General features: G+C 42.9%; 1 protein-coding gene across 2 annotated transcripts in view; it reads left to right on the top strand.

The window, feature by feature from the left end:
- Nucleotides 1-23,093, top strand: part of EPS8L1 (EPS8 signaling adaptor L1) — a 604,003-nt gene that overhangs the window by 569,867 nt on the left and 11,043 nt on the right. The window contains exon 22 of one of the 2 annotated variants that reach the window (XM_089660835.1): nt 11,828-11,879. The exons of the other annotated variant lie outside the window; for it this stretch is intronic. Within the exon in view, the coding sequence (XP_089516961.1) occupies nt 11,828-11,836 (9 nt within the window). The 3' untranslated portion in view covers nt 11,837-11,879. The remainder of the gene's footprint in view (nt 1-11,827; nt 11,880-23,093) is intronic. 2 annotated transcript variants of the gene reach the window in all.

Below are 23,093 nucleotides of genomic sequence, written 5' to 3'. Positions count from 1 at the left end.
GAGTAACAATTCTGTGTCTGTGCAAGTAACAATTTTGTGTCTGTGCGAGTAACAATTCTCTGGCACTCAGTAACAATTCTGTCTGTCCCTGAGTAACAATTCTCTGGCACTCAGTAACAATTCTGTCTGTCCCTGAGTAACAATTCTCTGGCACTCAGTAACAATTCTGTCTGTCCCTGAGTAACAATTCTCTGGCACTCAGTAACAATTCTGTCTGTCCCTGAGTAACAATTCTGTCTGTCCCTGAGAATGAATTCTGTGGCCCTGAGTAAGAATTCTCTGGCACTCAGTAACAATTCTGTCTGTCCCTGAGTAACAATTCTCTGGCACTCAGTAACAATTCTGTCTGTCCCTGAGTAAAAATTCTGTGGCCCTAATAACGTTTCTGTGGCCCTAAGTAACAATTCTCTGGCACTGAGTGAAAATTCTGTCTGTCCCTGAGTATGAATTCTGTGGCCCTAACTAGCGTTTCTTTGTCCCTAAATAACGATTCTGTGGCCCTCATTAACAAGTCTGTGTCCCTGAGTAATGGTTCTCTGTCCCTAAGTAACTTCTCTCTGTCCCCAATTCTCGTTTCTGTGGCCCTAACTCTGTCCCTGTCCCTAGTACAGAGCGGTCTGCCTCTGTTCAATGACTGCAGGCAAATGAAGATTTCCAAAATGGCCGCTATATATACCTCGACCATTACACAGTGCTGGCTGGCTGGCTGCTGATTGGCTGATGCGATCACATGTCGTTGAGGAATGCATTATGGGGCAGCGCGCCTTGTCTGCGCGCCTTCCCCGACATCCCCGCTCCGTCGCCGCACATGTCAGCCGCCATTTTCGGAAAAATTTCGATTCGCGCGTCCGAATTAGGCTGTTTTTCGGATTCGGCACGAATCGAAATTTTTCCGATATTCGACTCGAATTCCACTTCGGATACTTCGATTCGCTCATCTCTACTTTTAATGTTATCGATGATCTGAACGTGCCTTCAACTGCTTTCCTGTCCGCCAATATTTCAGTTATCCCTAAGCCAGGTAAAGATCCCTCTCTCTGTGGTAGCTATCGACCAATTTCTTTACTCAATCTGGACATTAAGCTTTTTGCTACACTTTTGGCAAACTGCTTTTCTCCTTTTTTACCAACCCTGATCCACCACGATCAGGTCGGTTTTATACCTGGTCGCGAAGCTAGAGATAATACTTCTAAAACAATCCGTTTTATCTCTTTTATCAAGCAACACAGTTTAAAGGCTTGCCTCCTTTTATTTGACGCTGAGAAGGCGTTCGACCGTGTTGATTGGCGCTTTCTACGTCTCCCCCTGGAACAGATAGGTTTGGGTTCACGGTTCCTCACTCGGATTATGTCCCTCTATTCTCGTCATTCGCCATCTGTCCTAGTGAATGGTACGTTCTCTTCGCCCTTCACCATATCGAATGGGACTAGACAGGGTTGCCCCCTATCACCTCTTCTCTTTGTCTTAGTAATGGAACATCTAGCGAGACCATATGAGCTAATGACTCAATCTTGGGCATCCACACTCCCTCTGCACATCACAAATTTTCCTTCTATGCAGATGACCTTCTAGTTTACATCCAAAAGCCACTTATTTCACTCCCCAGTCTTTACCTGATCATGTGTTGGTGAACTTACGCCCTAATTTCACTTTTCAATAGCGCCCAAAGTCTATTACATACATGGGGATCATTATTTGTGCCGATCTTACTGCTCTTATTCCCTTAATTACTTACTTTTGCTTTCATGTATTCGAAAAGATCTGGCTTCATGGGGCGCTTCTGCTCTGCCCTGGTTCGGCCGTATCAACACCCTCAAGATGGATACCTTACCTAAGTTACTCTACGTTTTTCAGACTGTGCCGATAGCTATCCCTAAGAGTTTCTTCCTCTCTCTACGTTCCCTTTCAATAAGACTTATTTGGCACGGGGGTTCTCCAGGTTAAAATATAGGTTACTTACTTACCCGAAACGTGGAGGTTGAGTGGGTTTACCAGACTTTGAGCTTTATTATAGAGCCACGGTACTAGCACGGATGCTTGACAGGTTTCCCAGACCCTTCTGTAAAGCCTCTTGTATGATAGAACAAGATTTGGCTCAGGTTGATCTTCGGGCATTACCATGGGGTTATAGCCAGGACCTTCAGCATTTTCCCGGCCTGTCCCTATTGACTGTGGCTGTACTGCGCTTGTGGTATCAACGGGGCATCATTGCTCTCTTATCTTCTGATCCCTCTCTCTTATCATCCCTATTTGATAACCCCGCTCTTCCTCAGGGGTTGGACTCTTCTATTATTGGTCCTTTTACGCATGCCTCCTGACCCGTAGCCTGAAACTTTATTTGCCCCCAATTGGGTCTCCCGCTCCTTCAGGGTGGGCCTAGGGATTGGTTGACCACTTTACATCTATCCTCATTTTACAAACATTTATACTCCTCCTCCTACACACACCATCCACTCACTGAGTTTGAGTGGTTATGCTCCCTCTCTGAACCGCCGAGACATGTCCTAGCCTCCCTCTATTCATTCTGAACTCCCTCCTTACACCAAGGCGTGGGCTCGGGACATAGGTAAAGACATATCGGCTGTGGACTGGTCCACGTCATTCCACTTCACTCATAAATCGTCCATTTCTTGCTATTCCCAAGAAAAGAACTTTAAGCTCCTTTCTCGATGGTACAGGGACCTCCTCTCCATACACAAAATATTTACTTCTACAACTAATCTATGCTGGCGCTGTACTAAAGCTGTTGGTACACAACTCCATATTTGGTGGCTTTGTGACCTAATACAACCCTTCTGGCGACAGGTCTTTGCTGTATATGACAGGATCTATGGTGAGTCCTTGGCCCCTTCGCCGGAAATTGCTATCCTCTCTATATTACCGGGCTCGATGACTGCGCAGAAGAAAAGTCTGTTATGTTTCTATCCGCAGCCCACCAATTGATACCCTTCTTTTGGAAAAAGGCCACTCCCCCGCCCCTGCCGATGTGGGTTTCTGTGCTTAATGATACATTGCGTATGGAGGAGATGCTTGCCTTTGCCAATGATACCTATGATAAACATAAGTTTACTGTGGTCGTTCTGGCTTCATTTCTCCTCCTCCTCAACCCTCCGAGATATGTATTCCCTGCCGTGTCCAAGAGGAGTTGAGCCTTGCTTCCCCGATGCATTCTCGTTCTGGCGGCCCGTACCAGGTGTGGGTGGCGGGGTCACTCTGGCGGGATGCTGGTGTGGGGCCGCCTTGACTTCGCTTTCTGCCACGTCTGTCCCCCGACCCTCCTTCTTCTTCTCCCTTACTATCTTTACAATTTACTTCTCCTTTTTCTTTTTCCTCTTCCCTGTAGACTCTTTTCTTTTTTTCTGTTTGGGTTTATACTTTTGGTTACACAGAGTTTCCATATTTTGTTATATATATTTTGTCTGGGGATGCACCCCGTGAACCTATGTTCTTTTTTGTTTTTCTCTATACTTCTGTAATATGTGTTATTGAAACACTTCCATTTTGTTGTTGTTTAGACATATTTTCATTCATCCGCATGGACTATCAACACATCTATGATGTTTTTCTATTCACTTATTTGTACATGTTATTATTATTTCTCATGTTTTGTATTGTTAACATTGCTGTAAAATATAATAAAGACAAATTTGCCTTTAAAATCTTCCTGTTCAAGGGATTCTATTACCTTTTCAAATGAAAACAACACACTACCTAAACTTGTAAGCCAAAATGCAGCCCCTTCTTTTTTGAACGCAGTCTATCTACCTCAAAGACATTTTGCCAATGAAGAAGTGTCCTCACTCGTAGAGTGTGTGTGTGTGTGTGTGGGGGGGGGGGAGTACGTTGGTAACAGTTTGCCTTTATCTGGGGCACAGACCATGTAGGTTCACTTGGTAATTTCAGATGGGTACAAAATAGAGTTTAAAACTCTACCTCCACACTGCTTTCTTCTCTCAAACCAACCAAAATCTACCCAAGTACACTTTGCAGATTTTCAGAATGTCTGAACTATTTTTTTGTCCCAGAAATTGGTCATTCCAGTTCCTCTGAAGAACAAGTTCAAAGGACTCTGTTTCAAACCTGCTCACAGTACTAAAATCTATTGAGGGTATTCATCCTATCCTGGACCTAAAATACTTAAACAGGTAGGAGACAGGCTCTTTCAGCGTGTTGCACTGCCTTTCTGCCTATCCTCGTCTCCCCGAGTATTCCCAAAGGCACTGACACCTGTTGCCCTTTAAGAACTCGTGGCATTCAGGTCAAAAGATATCTAGACAACCTTCTCCCGGGAAGACTCCTCTTCCTTTCATCTGAAAATCTATCTTTAGGGTTGGGTAATCATTTTTCTTTCCATTCTTTTTTATTGAAATTTTAAAGGCAGTTATAAACTTAGAAAAACATTTATAGATTTTCCAAAATCCTTAATAACATATATTTCCAAATAATAATATAGATGACAAACTAGGAAATGCATACAATGAAGCATAAATAATAGAAAAAAAAATAATAGAAAAAGTTGTCAATTTAGGTTTTGCTTATCGTATAAACACAAAAAAGACAAGAGAGGAGAAACAAAAGGACTGGAGCTGAAACTAGATCTAGCATTATGCACCAACACAGATTGGTAATTCCTCAAATATATCACATTTTATAATTCTGATGTTTTGTATCTATTGTCCCAACAAGACCATCTGACATTGAAAGTATTCATAGTATGATACGTAATTGCAAAGGACCTCTCATAAATATAAGGGGTGTTAACTCTATCAACAACATCTGAGATGTTGAATGCTTTAGTAGATTTCCATGCGTTAATTATGGCTGCAATTAAAATTGTGGGATATTATCATTCTATTTTGAACAGGGAACATGTTTATGGTAAGATTTAGTAACGCTAGATGAGGAGTGGGGTTTGTAACTATCCCTGTTACTTGCCGACCAGCCACAGTAGATATACTGTGGCAGGGCGGCACCTTTGCGCAAAATCATGTACAGTATATATACGTGATTTTGCATTCGGGTAGGGGGCGTGTACCCGCCCTACCCACGCCGTCAGTCACCGGGTCCCAGCTGGTGATTACCCACTGGAGCCCAGCGATTACCAACAAACACTGACAGAGAGGACGGCTGCATTGTTTTCAATGCAGCTCTCCTCCCTGTCAGTTTGGGCACACTGATCCGGATGGATGAGCTCAGCCTTCCAGATCAGTGTGCTTACAATGAAGCACACACTCCCACCCCCTAGTGAAACACTCCCATCACACAGTTAACTCTTTAATTGCCTCTCATTGTCAACCCCTTCCTCCCCAGTGCAATTAGTACAGTGTCAGTGTTTTTTTTTTTTGCACTGATCACTGTATTGGTGTCACTGGGGATGTCAGTGACCCCAAGTCAGTTCCCCCCCAGTGTCAGAATGTCCGCCGCAGTCCCGCCATACGTCGCTGATCGCCACCATAAGTCGCTGATCGCCACCATAAGTCACCAGGCATAGATACAAGAGTATAATGCGTTTTATGCATTTCAACCGCAATACACTCTGTCGTCCTTGAGGTGACCCTAAATTTGACCGGCTCCACAAAATTCAGCCCCTCGTAAATCACCTTAACCAAAAATTTGCAGATATCCATACTCCCCAGCAAAAAATCTGCGTTGATGAGTCTCTCATTAATTTTTCTGGCCGCCTTGCATTCAAACAATTTCTCCCCAGCAAACGTGCCAGATATGGGGTCAAGATGTAGAAGACCTGTGAGAGGGCAACAGGCTATACATATAAGTTTCGGATTTACGACGGAAAAGATGGAGCCCCCCTACATGGGGAGTAGTGGCAAGATAGTTTGGGACTTGGTGTCATCCTTTTTCCATATGGGGTACCACTTATACATGGACAATTTTTCTTCAAGCGTGCCACTATATTGACATTTGTACAATCTTGGAACTGGTGCATGTGGCACCATGTGACCTAATGTATGCCCACCATTAGAAGTGGGTGGATGCAGGGCGGTATATTCCAATGATGGGCATACAACACACACACTTTTTCTGGCAGAGATTTCTTCTCTTTTTTTCATGCAGCCTACAGACTGCATACAAAAAAAAAAAGAACATAGTATATATACCCAACAAGGACCAGGGACGTACTGGTACATGACTGGAATTTGAATGGTTATACCGGGATGATGCCTACAGCTGCAGGCATCATCCTGGTATCGTTTTTCTTCAGCTGGCGATTGGCTTTCATGTAAAAGCAATCCTAGTGGCTAATTAGCTGCAGTATTGCCCTTACAAGTAGCGGGAGATGATGACCCCATCCCCCACTGTCTTCCACGGCCAGGCAGTCAGGGACAGTGTAAAAATTATTTTAAAAAATCTAAATAACTTAAAAAAAAAGCACCCTTCCCCCCCCCCCCCCCCCGCTCCACACACCTGTGCACGAGCATTGACCCTTTGCCAATATGTAAACAGCAGTTGCACCATGCATGTGAGGTATCGCTGTGAACGTCAGATTAAGGGCAGTAATTCTAACACTAGACCTCCTCTGTAGATCTAAAATGGTAGCTTATAAAGGCTTGCCTATGGATATTAAAAACGTATGCAGTTTATCGCCATTTCATGGGGCATGCACAGTTTTAAAGCATGTCATGCTTGGTATCTATTTACTCGGCATACCATCATCTTTTATAGTTTATCAAATAATTGACCAATATATTGTTTTTTTGTGCATTAAAAGTAAAAAAAGTGTTTTTGTTTTTTTTTTAAATTGCATTTGAAAAATCGCTGCGCGAGTACTATGTGATATGTAAAATTGCAGAACTCACCATTTTATTCACTAGGGTGTTTGCTTTAAAAAATATAAAATGGTTGGGGGTTTAAATTACTTTCCTAGCAAAAAATACAGATTTTTTTCATGTGAACAAAAAGTGTCAGAAAAGGCTTGATCTTCAGGTGGTTAGAACAGTGAGTGATGTGTGGCATAAACTTCTAATGCTGGGCATAAAATGCCCCCAAAACGGCCCCTTTTTGGATAGTAGACACCCCAAACTATTTACTGAGAGGCATATTGAATCAATAGAAGAATTTATTTTTTACCACGAGTTTTTTGAAAATTACAAAAAAATATGTTTTATTTACACACAAAATTGTCACTTAAATGATTGATTGCTCACACATGCCATGGGTATATGTGAAATTACTCCCCAAAATAAATTCTGCTACTTCTCCCAGGTTTTGGGGTACCACATGTGAGAGACTTTTTGGCAGTGTAGCCAAGTACAGAACCCCAAAATCCAATAAGCACCTTTAGGCTTTTAAAGGGCTTCCTGACACTTCCTGACTAACTATCACAGTTTCGGAGGCCCTGAAATGCCAGGATAGCACCAAATCCCCCCAAATGACCCCTTTTTGGAAAGTAGACACCCCAAGGAATTTGATAAGAAGCATGGTGCGTATTTTGCAGATCTCATATGTTGCCACAAGTTTTTGGAAAATGAATAACAAAAACATATTTTTTCTTTTCTTTTTTTAACATTTTTTTTTATATTTCAAAACCTTGTGAGAAAAAAATCAGATCTGCAAAATACTCACCATGCCTCTTTTTAAATTCCTTGGGGTGTCTACTTTCCAAAAAGGGGTAATTTGGGGGGAGTGCTATCCTGGCATTTCAGGGCCTCCAAAACTGTAATAGGTAGTGAGGAAGTGAAATGAGGAAGTTTGCTTGCAAAGTGGTCATTGGATTTCAAGCTCCTGTATGTGGCTAGGCTCCCAAAAAGTCTAACACACGTGGTATCCCCATACTTGGTAGAAGTAGCAGAATGTATTTTGGGGTGTAATTCCACATATAACCATGGCTTGTGCGAGAAATATATATATAATTTAAATGACAACTTTGTGTTTTTTGTCATTTTGCAGAAACTTGTGCTAAAAAAAATGAATCATCCATGGATTCAATATGCCTCTCAGCAGATAGCTTAGGTTGAATATATATAAACAGTGCAGCGCTTAAATAAATGTGAATAAATATAAATAAATAATACCCCCAGTGCACAAAGGGGTTAAACTGGATCCTGTTGCCATCCAGAGTGGTCTTAATTCTCAGAGCGAGCTGATCCTGTAGGGTCAATTTAAGGAGGTGAGGGGGCACTTTGGCCACTAAGGATTTGCGAGCTGACCCTGTAGGGTCAATTTAAGGAGGTGAGGGGGCACTTTGGCCACTAAGGATTTGCACGGAGTGAACACGTAGCAGCGCTTGCATGAATATTGTATTTTGAGCAATATCATGGACATTTTATTTGCTGTATTTATTATTGTGTAATTTTTGTATGTATCACGGCAGAGTGTTATTTGAGGTATTTTTTTGAGTGTTGGTCAGGACACTGGTCACTTTTACACATTCATCATTCCCGTTGGGAATCCACGTGTTGCACTTGATAATAGTTTAACCCCTTTGTGCACTGGGGGTATTTATTTATTTATATTTATTCATATTTATTTTAGCGCTGCACTGTTTATATATATTCATACTTTACTCACTTAGGTAAGAGGTTAGTGTCAGCAGCTTGAGTGTTAGGGCCCCATTTTAGCGCAGGAGGATTTTTCTGCCATTTCAGATAGCTTAGGTTGTCTACTTTCCGAAAAGGGGTCATTTGGGGGTGTTTGTACTATCCTGGTATTTTAGCACCTCAAGAAATGTGATGGGCAGTCAGAATGTAAAAGCTGTGTAAATTCCATTATCCATACCATAGTTTGTAGACGCTATAACTTTCACACAAAGCAATCAATATACACTTATTGGGATTTTTTAACCAAAAACATGTAGCAGAATACATTTTGGTCTAAATTTATGACGAAATTTTAGTTTTTTTGGATATTTTCTATGACAGAAATGAGAAAATATATTTTTTTCCAAACCTTTTTTTGTTTATAGCGCCAAAAATAAAAAGCGCAAAGGTGATCAAATACCACCAAAATTTCTTTGTGTGAAAAAAAGGACGTACATTTAATTTATGTACTGTATTGCATAACCACGCAATTGTTACTTAAACTAGTGCAGCGCTGTATAGCAAAAAAATTGCGTAAATTAAAGTATCTATACCATAGTTTGTAGACGCTATAACTTTCACACAAAGTAATCAATATACACTTATTTGGATTTTTTTACCAAAAACATGTAGCAGAATACATTTTGGCCTAAATTTATAACTAACTTTGAGTTTACTATATATTTTTTATAGCCGAAAGTAAAAAATTATATTTTTCTTCAAAATTTTCGGTCTTTTTTTGTTTATAGCGCAAAAAATAAAAAGCGCACAGGTGATCAAATACCACCAAAAGAAATCTCTATTTGTGTGAAAAAAAGGACGTACATTTTGTTTGGGTACAGCATTGCATGACCACGCAATTATCAGTTGAATTAGTGCAGTGCCGAGTAGCAAAAAGAGGCCTGGTCATTAAGGGGGGTAAATCCTCTGTAGGACAAATGGTTAAGGCGAAAACGGCCTTCCAGAAACTTTGTATAGATTTACATGCCCATAGAACATGCAATAGATTTCCCACACTCCCACATTGTCGCCAACATAAAGGTGATGTATCAGGGTACATTTTGGACAATTTGTATGGGGTAATGTAGGTACGATATAATATCTTAAGGGAGTTATCCCAATGGTTAGTACATGTCGTGAGGCCTATATTCTTGTTCATAGCAGATTGCCATTCTTCCTACGATAATGATCTTTGGAGGTCCCTCTCCCACTTCGCCACACAAGTTATTTTAGATAAATCATCATCATCATACTGTAAATATTTATAAAACCACAATACTCCGTTTTTTAACCCAAGAGGGTTCAATAATGAGTGCCACAGCTTGGGATCCACATCCACCCATGTCTTTGGATTGGATAGAAGATAGTTACTAATCTGGATATAGGGGTAGATGTGTCTCCCCAATAATGAGGGAATATTCTTCTTAATTGTATGGAATCCTGCATCACTTTAAAGTTTTAGTATTAATATTAGGTATGAAATGTTCATAGGTTGTTAGTGGTATATCTAGACGTAGTTTGGTCATGGATAGATTTAACTCAACTAGCATTGAGGACCAGGCTGCCAGGGTAGCAGAGATAGAGGGAAGGTAGGTTTTTATTTTTGTAAGTGAAATATATTGTGCTATTAAAATAGATTGGAGATCTCGGTTAAGAACCATGGCCTGTTCAATTTGGACCCATAGTTTATCGGAAGGGACTATCCAGTCTTTAAGTTGATCTAGGAGGGCAGCTTAGTAATAATTTGAAATCACAGGTAGGCCTATGCCTCCTTGGACTTGTGCTTAGTAAGTGCTGTAAATGGGATTTGAGATTTTTTCCCTTTCCATATATATTTTTTAAGAGCTGCCTCTAACTTTAGGAAAAAGCTATGGGGAACCACAATCAGAATAGTTCGAAAATAGTATAGAATTTTGGGCAATATCAGCATTTTAAAAGCTGCAACTCTTCCCAGCCAGGAAAGTTAATATTTTTCGATGTTTGTTAACTCAGGTGAAATTATCTGGAGCAGCTTTATACAGTTATCATTGAATGTTTTAGAAGTAGGAGCAGATATAGTGATGCCTAGGTATTCTAGTTTATTTAATGTCCAGTTATAATGAAATTTATCTTTAATGCTTTGGAAGGGACTTTTCTTGATTCCAATTGGGAGTGCGCACTATTTATTTATATTCAGTTTATAGTATGAGACTTTACCAAATGTATCCAGTACTGACCAAATCTCTGTTAAGGAGTTCAAAAGGTCAGTTAAGTATGACATCATTTGTGATTAACCCAATTTTATGGGTGTTATTTGCTACTTCTATACCCGATATCCGTGGATTTGTGCTAAGTAAAGTTGCCAAGGGTTCCATCACTAAGGAGAAAATAATGGGGGAGAGAGGACACCCTTGCCTAGTATCTAATTAGATAATTAGTAATTAGAAAAGGGTCTGATAGAGCTGAAAGAGCATATTTTATATAGCCATGTATATCAAATTTACTTAGAGTAGAGTCTAGATATCTCCAATGGACTCTATCGAAGGCCTTTGCAGCGTCTAACTCCAAAAAGACTGTTTGAGGTTTGTTTGAGGTTTGCAAAGTTCAGTGATTCTCATTAAATGAGAATCGCTGTCTACCCTTGACGAAAATCTGATTTAATAATCGAGATGCTATAATGTTAGCGTATAATGTAAGGTCGTATTTAACAAGGAGATTAGCTGAAAATTTTGATGGCGGTCTGGGGATTTGCCAAGTTTGGGCAAAGTGACTATAATCACTGTAAGCATTGCCGGGGGAAAGGGGAGTAGTTGCTGATGCATAAAAATTTTTCTTTAAATGACGAAATCTTGGAATGCTTTATAGTACTCCGCAGAGAAACCATCAGCGTCAGGTGATTTCCCTTTAGGTAGAGCTTTGATGGCAACAATAATTTCAATATCAGAGACAGGTTGATTCAATGCTTCTAAATTTTGCTGGTCAAGTTTAGGTAGAGCAAGTTTGTCAAGAAAACTGTTTATAAGGTCAGGAGTGGGTTGATGTGTGTTGGAGTCATCTTTTAAGAGTGTATAGTTGGGAATAATATGATCTAAATGCATCCAATATTTTGTTAGGGTGGTAAACCACTTTATTAGATATGGGATCTACCATGGAGGATAGTTTAACTTTAGATTGTTTAGCTTTAATATAATTAGCGAACAATCTACCGGCTTTATTGCCTTAGTAGTAATATAGTAAATGGCTTGAGATCATTTAAGGTATTTTTCATGTTGTATTAATAATAATTTTCTGAGGGTTTGCCTACTGTTTTGTAGATCATGTAGAATGCACGGAGAAAGAGATTGCTTATGCTGAGACTCCAAACAGGTAATTTTATCCAGAGTCTCAGATAATGCTTGTTTTGTTCGCTTCTTTTCTTGTGAAGACAATTTGATCATAATTTCTGTACCATAAGCTTTATGGACACACCATACATTGAAGACACTAGAGTCCGATGAAGTGCTCAGTTGAAAATATTATTTTAGGTTCTTAGGCTGGAGCGGATGGTAGATTTAGTAAACAAGGATGTGTCATTGTGCCATAGAAAAACTGGTGAAAATTTGAAGGTCTGCTCTATAGATAGGGGAATAGGCGCATGATTCAACCAGGTCATGGGGTGTATTTCTGCCTTAGAGATTTTTTGTAGTAATTGGAGATCCGTTATAAAGTAGTCAATCCGTGAGTAGGATTTATGCGGTGCGGAGTAGTAAGTGGAATCTTTCTCAGATGCATGAAAACCACCATGCGCCATATAAGTTGGCTTCCTTCAAAAGGGGAGATAAGGTATGCCTTAAGCTAGGCAAAGTACCTGAGATGTCGAGGGATTTGTTGACAATGGCATTGAAGTCACCACGATATATTAAAAACCCTGTGAATCTTAGATATTTTCTTCCTCAATTAATTTAGATATGAAATTTGTTTCACATTGGTGGCGTATATATTTACAATTGTATATAGAATATTATTTAGTTCACAGACTATGATTAAATACCTGCCCTTCTGATCCGCTTCCAAGGAGTGAAGGGAAAATGAGACTAATCGCTATCAGAACTCCTTTCTTTTTTTCTGTATAGATATGAGGGAATAGTCTATGTGAGCATTGTGGCGCTTTAAATGCTGATTATGTACCGTTGTAGTTTCTGTGCTTCCTTCTACATCATTTGTCGATTGAAGAGGCTATTAAGGCCATGAACATTCATAGAGACTATCTTCAAGACCATTTTAGACTATAAAAGAATTGAGGTGTATTGTCACCGTCTATTGGCCTGAAGGAGTAATACATGGGCCCTGATTTACTAAGACGTGAGTCTACTAGCAGACTCTGACCATTCAGGCAATCTAATTGACGAACGTCTACTTTGCTATTAGTAAATGTGGAATCGTGTCTGGCACATTTTTAGGTGCAATACCGGATATGTTCGCTCATCCAGCACAAGCATGGGCTTTATAGCGTTGGCGTTTTTGTGTTAGCAAAAGAGAATATTTAGAATGTAACAAATAGTACACCTATATTAAAATTGTTTTTTTTGTTTTGTTTTTTTGCTGTTTCTCCAAAATGATAAGACAACTAATGCATTTACTAATGAATGTCATACATTCTATTTTCAAATGTTAAACATTTTCACACTTATATATCAAATAATTTGGATACTTCTAATTTCCCAATATAATGATATATTTTCTTTCTCTTTAATCACGTAACTATTCTATGTTAAAGTCAAGTGCAGCGCTATAAATGCATGTGATCAATAATGAACGCATGTAAAAACCAAAAAGTGCAAAGAATTGCAATAATGATGTAAAATGGTAAATGGTGCTAAAATAAGTTCATATAATTATTCCTGAATAATGGAATGTCCTTCGTGTGAGAGTACCAACTCAGGGAGTGCCTATGAATGGCACGTGTGGTTTCTCCGTGACGGACAGTAGTACATGAACTCGTGAAAGATAAACCACCCTTGGGACTGGTCTACACTCACCAGAGCAAAAGTATTAATGCGCATGGGTTATATACATCACACATCTGGGGGTGCAGCGGTATGCTGGCAGCTATGGGTTAGTCATCCAGCTCCAACCATCCATCCATCAGGGTGGGTGCCCAAATGGTCCTGGGGAGGAATTAGCTCAGCCACAGGAGCCAGAAAGGTGCTTAATAGTGTAGTACACTGTCACAAGGGTGGATGACCTTTCACGAGTTCATGCACTACTGTTCGTGGTTATATTTATCTTGTGTAATACCATTTTAGTAGTCTATATAATTTGACCAGCGCTCGCTTTATCATTTTTAAACAATGTAACTATTCTACATTGTATCTCAAACTGTGTCTCCCACAGTGGTTTAGTGGTTAGAGCTCAGAACTTACAGCGCTTGGGTCATGGGTTCTAATCCCAGTGATGGCTGCATCCCAGTTTGCATGCTTTACCTGTATGGATGTGTTTCTGCCAACACTTAAAAGACATGCTGTTAGGTGCGTTGGACCTTGTTACATGGCTGAGTTTCTGCCCTTAGATTATAAGCTCCTTGACATTTATGAATGTTAAAAAATGGAGATCAATTTTCTGGGTTGTGTCAGTGCCAGGAATATTGATCAATCAATTATGATTTTGCCTAATGTCTAGAAAGTGGATGAATGTTACCTGCGTCCTGTTCTTCTGCCAATTATAGGAAATGTGCAAGTTTCATGCTGTGTATATTTCATTGTAACTTTTTTCTCTTCTTTTAAATCTGTCTCCTTATACAACTTGACCCCCTCCCCCACCCCATCATCACCTGTCCCATATACAAATCTATGGATCACCGCCCCACTCTTTTTAACTATTTACTGATCAAGTGAATGTGTCTCATTTTCTATCAGCTACAGCTCAGATCTCACATTATTATACGATTGCTGATTGTATATCACCACTAGTCTGATTGAATTCACAATCCCTGGTCAGTCCCGTTCCCTTACCTCTAATAATCTTTAGGACCAGTTCACACTACATGTGTTTCAGTTGCTTTTTCGGCATCACAAACACACAGAAAGAAGGTTATATGGTTGTCAATGTCATAGTTCACATCAGCGCTTGCATTTTCAGTGCATTGTGTGTAAACAAAGTTGACCACGCTGCATTGTTTCTGCACAGAACTGTACTGGAACACATTGAAACGTCCCTGAATGTACTAAAATGCACATATCCCTAATTAAATTGAATAAAAAGAAAGTAGAAAAAACTAACTGGAAGGGATACAAAAATGCAATGCAACGTGTCCAAAACGCATCCAAAATGTACTGAAACACACTAAACATGCATGCCAAAAGGGCATGCAAAAACGCATCAGGAACACATCTAGACTGTTTCTATAGTGTAAACTGGCCCCTAAGACCTGTTCACACCATTGGTGGTGCAGAAAGGCATGCAAGAACACACATTTTCCAGCACAGCAAAGAAATGCAATGCCCTTTGCAGATGTGCACGGTTAGGTGCAACACACTTTTAAAATAATATGCCTGCAGTATTTTTGCATGTTCCCACACATTAGGCAGGCCATTGAAATTAACGAGCTGAGGAAAAAAAACAAAAAAGTAAAAAATGCCCCATTCACACAGGTCCTCTGGCCTGTACAGCATGAATGAGTGGGTTGTTTATGTGGCTAGAGCCACCTGTTACACTATGGGAACACAGCAGCTGTATGAACACAGGTTTTAATCTGACAGGTGTGAAGGCGTGGGGAAGTGGCCCTGAATGCTCACTGTCTGTGTTCAGGGCTGTACACCTGCACCCATATGCTTGTCAAATTATGACCTGCAGCAATTCCATAGTGTAACATAGGTTGCCTGCAAACGGCGATAGCCACAAAAACAAACCACTGATTCCCACTCTACATGCCACAGCACCCATGAGCCCCAAAACCTCAATTACACACACAGCTTTATTTATGAACTCAGTACAGTTTTATCATTTATATTTCACAGGAATATGGTTGGGATTATGTCCATTAATAATGTTTTTAGTGTATTTTTACCATAAATATAATATGGATATTTTCTCTGGCGGTGGGGGGCTGTCAGGTATGCTGTACGGGGCCCCATGATATCTAACAGTGGCCCTGGGTGTATGCTTGTGTCTGTGCCACCTGTATAGTTAGGAAGAACCTTGAACCTCTGCTATGTACCTCAATGGATCTAGGAATTGGACATGTTTTCAACTGAAAATACAACAATTATTAGTAATGTTTCCCCAGCAAATGAGGATCAGCTCCACGGTGGAGAACAGCGGTCTCGCCATGTCCAGGTGTGGTCTGGAATTCCACAAAAGAACAATTCACAAAACTAAAAAATAGATTTGCAAATTACCACTAAACTCTCCTAACTACACTCCCATCCACTCACACTCCCCACTTCCACTTCCGGGTGTGTGCAAACGTCCTTCCGCAAACGTCATGATGTATTTCCGGTATGACAGCTGCTCTAGCGCCTCCTCCAACAGCCGTCTTGGCATTTATTTGTGCACCATAGCAATTTTACATGCGGCTCCATTGTGTATATGACATTTGCAAATATGTGTTTGCAGTTCTATTGTAGATTTGGCATTGGTGAATGTATGCTTGCAGCTATACTGTGTATATGAGATTGGCGAATATATATTTGCCAGTAAAGGCCCAAAGTCAACATAAATTGGGGGCCCAATTTATTACTGTTAAAAGGATTGTAGAAAAAGAATAGCTAGCTGCACATTGAACACGACTAGAGATGAGCGAAGAAATGAAAAATTCGATTCGACTGATTCGGCGAATTCGTGGACAATATTCGATTCGAGTCGAATAAATTTGCTGTGAATTTAACTTAAAAAAGGGTGTTTCTAGGCTTCAGAGAGACTTAATATTAGTGCAGAACACTGTACCTTTAATTTAAATGCCCTTGGAGTCTGCTGGGGAAGAGAAATAATACTGTCACTCAGTATGACATGCAGATGAGTGCCGTCGATCTTAGAATCACCGCACACTTCACTCATTTGGCCAGTCACGGGGCCAAAACCAGTGTTTGGAGCCACAGTGTGGCGGTGGAGGCAGCAGCAATGGGAGGCCATACAGCAACCTATGAGAAAATGGAAACCAGCAGGAGTGTGAGGAGACCTGAAAGTGGCACATGGCAGAGTGGGAGCAATGGGAGGCGGTACAGGGACCCAGGTCACACTGTGGGCCCAGCAGCAGCGTGACCAGGCGGTACGGGGGCCCATGGCAGATTTGGGGCCTGGCAGCACCTATGGGAGGCCTGTAACCTGCCAGCAACCTATGACAAAATGGAAAACCGCAGGAGTGTGAGGAGACCTCAAAGTGGCACATGGCAGAGTGGGAGCAATGGGAGGCGGTACAGGGACCCAGGTCACACTGTGGGACCAGCATCAGCGTGAACAGGCGGTACGGGGGCCCATTGCCGATTTGACCTCGTTCATCCCATAGTCCTGCCGACTCACGAATAGCGTGGCCTCCTCAAAGGGCCTGAGCAAGCGCAGGTGTCACGCATGAGCTGCCAATGGCTGACATCTAAGTTACACAGGGAGTACCTTTATCCGCTTTTAACATCAGGAAATCTGTGATGGCCTTTCGCTGTTCGTAAAGGCGGTCTAACATATGTAGTGTTGAATTCCACCTTGTTGCAACGTCACAGCATGAGGAGTCGGTACGGGGGCCCATGGCAGATTACGTGCCTGGCAGCAGCAATGGGAGGCCCGTAATCTGCCAGCACCCTATGTCAAAAAATTGAACACACCAGCAGTGTGAGGAGACCTCAAAGTGGCACATGGCAGAGTGGGAGCAATGGGAGGCGGTACAGGGACCCAGGTCACACTGTGGGCTCAGCAGCAGCGTGACCAGGCGGTACGGGGGCCCATGGCCGATTTGGGGCCTGGTGGCACCTATGGAAGGCCTGTAATCTGCCAGCAACCTATGACAAAATGGACAACCGCAGGAGTGTGAGGAGATTTCAAAGTGGCACATGGCAGAGTGGAAGCAATGGGAGGCCGTACAGGGACCCAGGTCACACTGTGGGCTCAGCAGCAGCGTGACCAGGCGGTACGGGGGCCCATGGCCGATTTGGGGCCTGGCGGCACCTATGGGAGGCCTGTAATCTGCCAGCACCCTATGACAAAATGGAACCCTGGGCTGGGGCAGGCAGAACCGCCGTATCTTTATCACGGTTTTCCCAGGCCACCGAATGGCGACGCTGCATATGCTGACGCAACGCTGTAGTCCCAAGATGGGCCCCCTGGCCACGCTTGACTTTCTGGCCACATAGTCGACATACGGCTACGTTTACTTCCTCGGGCGGCTTGACGAAAAATTGCCACACCGCAGAGTAGGAAACTTTGCCTCCGCTACTCCTCACTGGCTGACTGCTACTTCCTCCGTGCACACCGGCACCACTACTGGCCGTGGTGGTAGGCTGCAGTGGAGCTGGTGCTCTACTCCGTGGCCGTTTGCCTCCACTGACACTGCTGCGACCCTGCTGCCTCCTGGCAGCAGCAATGGGAGGCCGTACAGGGACCCATGAGAGACTCTGGACTTGGCAGCAGCATGAGGAGGCGGTATAGGGGCCCATGGCAGATTAGGGGCCTGGCAGCAGCTATGGGAGGCCCGTAATCTGCAAGCACCCTATGTCAAAAAATTCAACACACCAGCAGTGTGTGAGGAGACCTGAAAGTGGCACATGGCAGAGTGTGGCAATGGAGACAGCAGCAATGGGAGGCCGTACAGGGACCCATGACAGACTCTGGACCTGGCAGCAGCATGAGGAGGCGGTATATAGGGGCCCATGGCAGATTAGGGGCCTGGCAGCAGCTATGGGAGGCCCGTAATCTGCCAGCACCCTATGTCAAAAAATTCAACACACCAGCAGTGTGAGGAGACCTGAAAGTGGCACATGGCATGAGAGACTGTGGACCTGGCAGCAGCATGAGGAGGCGGTATAGGGGCCCATGGCAGATTAGGGGCCTGGCAGCAGCTATGGGAGGCCCGTAATCTGCCAGCACCCTATGTCAAAAAATTCAACACACCAGCAGTGTGTGAGGAGACCTGAAAGTGGCACATGGCAGAGTGTGGCGATGGAGACAACCCACCGACTGTTTTGCTCGCTGCCAAGCTGCCACCCTCTTCTCCTGATGATGCGGAAGCAATAGCCTGATGACGACGAGGCTGCCAAGTGCGATCAGCCTCATCATCATCAATTAGGGTCTCCGCCTCACTACTAGCCCCCTCGGCTGCGTGTGGGTCAGGAGACAGACCTGTCTCTACACCGGCTACCGAGCCACTCTCCTCGCCACTACTTCTTCGCCTGGCTGCTGAAGAGGCGGATGTCTCCCCCCGTTCCTGACCGCCCTCTGTTAGCTCTTCCTCACTGTACTGGATGACACCGGGAGCACTAGCCTCTGGCTGCGAATAGTGCTGCCTCGACCCCTTCCTCTGCTGCCACGTCTGCTCGCTCCTAAAACATTGCCTCCTCTGCCACTCCTCTGCATGTTGTCTGACATACTCTTTAATTAAACAATTCTGTGTCCCTGAGTAACAATTCTGTGGCCCTAAGTAACGGTTCTGTGGCCCTCAGTAACAGTTCTGTGTCCCTGAGTAACAATTCTGTGTCTGTGCGAGTATCAATTCTGTGGCCCTAAGTAACAGTTCTGTGGCCCTCAGTAACAATTCTGTGGCCCTAAGTAACGGTTCTGTGGCCCTCAGTAACAATTCTGTGTCCCTGTGTAACAATTCTGTGTCTGTGCGAGTAACAATTCTGTGGCCCTAAGTAACAGTTCTGTGGCCCTCAGTAACAGTTCTGTGTCCCTGAGTAACAATTCTGTGTCTGTGCGAGTAACAATTCTGTGGCCCTAAGTAACAGTTCTGTGGCCCTCAGTAACAATTCTGTGGCCCTAAGTAACGGTTCTGTGGCCCTCAGTAACAATTCTGTGTCCCTGTGTAACAATTCTGTGTCTGTGCGAGTAACAATTCTGTGGCCCTAAGTAACAGTTCTGTGGCCCTCAGTAACAGTTCTGTGTCCCTGAGTAACAATTCTGTGTCTGTGCGAGTAACAATTCTGTGGCCCTAAGTAAAAGTTCTGTGGCCCTCAGTAACAGTTCTGTGTCCCTGAGTAACAATTCTGTGTCTGTGCGAGTAACAATTCTGTGGCCCTAAGTAAAAGTTCTGTGGCCCTCAGTAACAGTTCTGTGTCCCTGAGTAACAATTCTGTGTCTGTGCGAGTAACAATTCTGTGGCCCTAAGTAACAGTTCTGTGGCCCTCAGTAACAATTCTGTGTCCCTGAGTAACAATTCTGTGGCCCTAAGTAACGGTTCTGTGGCCCTCAGTAACAATTCTGTGTCCCTGTGTAACAATTCTGTGTCTGTGCGAGTAACAATTCTGTGGCCCTAAGTAACAGTTCTGTGGCCCTCAGTAACAGTTCTGTGTCCCTGAGTAACAATTCTGTGTCTGTGCGAGTAACAATTCTGTGGCCCTAAGTAACAGTTCTGTGGCCCTCAGTAACAGTTCTGTGTCCCTGAGTAACAATTCTGTGTCTGTGCGAGTAACAATTCTGTGGCCCTAAGTAACAGTTCTGTGGCCCTCAGTAACAATTCTGTGGCCCTAAGTAACGGTTCTGTGGCCCTCAGTAACAATTCTGTGTCCCTGTGTAACAATTCTGTGTCTGTGCGAGTAACAATTCTGTGGCCCTAAGTAACAGTTCTGTGTCCCTGAGTAACAATTCTGTGTCTGTGCGAGTAACAATTCTGTGGCCCTAAGTAACAGTTCTGTGGCCCTCAGTAACAATTCTGTGTCCCTGAGTAACAATTCTGTGGCCCTAAGTAACGGTTCTGTGGCCCTCAGTAACAATTCTGTGTCCCTGTGTAACAATTCTGTGTCTGTGCGAGTAACAATTCTGTGGCCCTAAGTAACGGTTCTGTGGCCCTCAGTAACAGTTCTGTGTCCCTGAGTAACAATTCTGTGTCTGTGCGAGTAACAATTCTGTGGCCCTAAGTAACAGTTCTGTGGCCCTCAGTAACAGTTCTGTGTCCCTGAGTAACAATTCTGTGTCTGTGCGAGTAACAATTCTGTGGCCCTAAGTAACAGTTCTGTGGCCCTCAGTAACAATTCTGTGGCCCTAAGTAACGGTTCTGTGGCCCTCAGTAACAATTCTGTGTCCCTGTGTAACAATTCTGTGTCTGTGCGAGTAACAATTCTGTGGCCCTAAGTAACAGTTCTGTGGCCCTCAGTAACAGTTCTGTGGCCCTGAGTAACAATTCTGTGTCTGTGCGAGTAACAATTCTGTGGCCCTAAGTAACAGTTCTGTGGCCCTCAGTAACAATTCTGTGTCCCTGAGTAACAATTCTGTGGCCCTAAGTAACGGTTCTGTGGCCCTCAGTAACCATTCTGTGTCCCTGTGTAACAATTCTGTGTCTGTGCGAGTAACAATTCTGTGGCCCTAAGTAACGGTTCTGTGGCCCTCAGTAACAATTCTGTGTCCCTGAGTAACAATTCTGTGTCTGTGCGAGTAACAATTCTGTGGCCCTAAGTAACAGTTCTGTGGCCCTCAGTAACAATTCTGTGTCTGTCCCTGAGTAACAATTCTGTGGCCCTAACTAAAGTTTCTGTGGCCCTAAGTAACAGTTCTGTGGCCCTCAGTAACAATTCTGTGTCTGTCCCTGAGTAACAATTCTGTGGCCCTAACTAAAGTTTCTGTGGCCCTAAGTAACAATTCTCTGGCACTCAGTAACAATTCTGTCTGTCCCTGAGTAACAATTCTGTGGTCCTAATAACGTTTCTGTGGCCCTAAGTAACAATTCTCTGGCACTCAGTAACAATTCTGTCTGTCCCTGAGTAAGAATTCTGTGGCCCTAACTAGCGTTTCTTTGTCCCTAAGTAACGATTCTGTGGCCCTCATTAACAATTCTGTGTCCCTGAGTAATGGTTCTCTGTCCCTAAGTAACGTTTCTCTGTCCCCAAGTATCGTTTCTGTGGCCCTAACTCTGTCCCTAATACAGAGCGGTCTGCCTCTGTTCAATGACTGCAGGCAAATGAAGAATTCCAAAATGGCCGCTATTTATAGCTCGACCATTACACAGTGCTGGCTGGCTGCTGATTGGCTGATGCGATCACATGTCATTGAGGAATGCATTATGGGTCAGCGCGCCTTGTCTGCGCGCCTTCCCAGACATCCCCGCACATGTCCGCCGCCATTTTCGGAAAAATTTCGATTCGCGCGTCCGAAGTAGGCTATTTTTCGGATTCGACTCGAATTCCACTTCGGCTACTTCGATTCGCTCATCTCTAAACACGACCTATTCATTGGTACAGAACATGGTCTTGTCTTGCAATAGGGGGCTTTTGGTTTGTTATTTTGGACATACTTGCACATGTGCGCTCTAACAAGGAAGTTTTGAGCATATTATATAGCTAGCAAAAATAAGTGTTAGTGGTGCTAGTATATTTCAGATACTTATATAGTGCTGTCAATTTACGCAGCGCTTTACATATAGATGTGGTAAATTCACATCAGTCCCTAACCCTCAAGGGGAGTACTAAGAGCCCTAACTTACATTCATACATATACTAGCGCCAATTCTGACAGGATCCAATTAACCTACCAGCATGTGTTTAGAGTGTGGGAGGAAACACAGGCACAAGGAGAACATGCAAACTCCAGGCAGGAGGTGCCGTGGCTGGGATTCGAACCAACAACCCTAATACTGCCAGGTGGAAGTGCTAACCATTTAGCCACTGTGCAACATTCAACTAGAACATGAAATAATCCCCCCAAAAAATACATAGTACAAATGTTTATTGATCAAATACACATTCCACATTTATTTGGACAGCAACAAAAAGCTACATTCAATATCTTGGTGTGAAAAAAAAAAAACCACAGGATTGATGTTGCTAAAATAGAACGGTCCTGCTCATAAGAGCTTACAATCTAAAAGATTATACTTATAATGAACTGTGCTTTCACAGGTTACAGCAGGAAACAAACGGTTAATATCACTTGGGCTTATTCACAAAACAAGCTGCAGATCGAAATATCAATACAAAAATACATACGTGCCAAAATAACACCTCCCACCTCCCCAAATCCCCCACACATACATTTCTCACCATGTTTGTCTGAAATCTGCATTTCATTCTAAATAAAGCAAATTTGGAAGAGCAGAGCAATGGACATGTGTTAGGATTACAATGCAAAGATAATAAACACAATCATTGTACAATAACACACAAACACACCTTAGAAGGAAGAACATGCAAAACAATTACAGCCCACATCAAAACACAGCGTGAGTGTGGCCTGGGGCAATTCACCACAATATCTCTTCCTCCCCAAACCACCACAGACAAGGACATGCAGAAATAATGTGCATGTATAAGGCAAAAATCAGCCACAACTGCATCTCCTTTTATAAGGTAGGCCACACCCACCACTGTCATTCATTTGGTCAGAGAAAGTGTTTGCACCTGATTAATGCTCTTCCCACCTGCGTTAACCCTTGGTATACAGGCCCCACAAATCAGAGTCAGAAAGAAAGCC

The sequence above is a fragment of the Staurois parvus genome, unplaced genomic scaffold (assembly GCF_062004578.1).
Source record: "Staurois parvus isolate SC_StPar_1 unplaced genomic scaffold, SC_StPar_1.0 ptg000032l, whole genome shotgun sequence".
Lineage (NCBI taxonomy): Eukaryota > Metazoa > Chordata > Amphibia > Anura > Ranidae > Staurois > Staurois parvus.
Note: the sequence above shows the minus strand (reverse complement) of the source record. Positions and strands in the feature narration are given on the sequence as shown.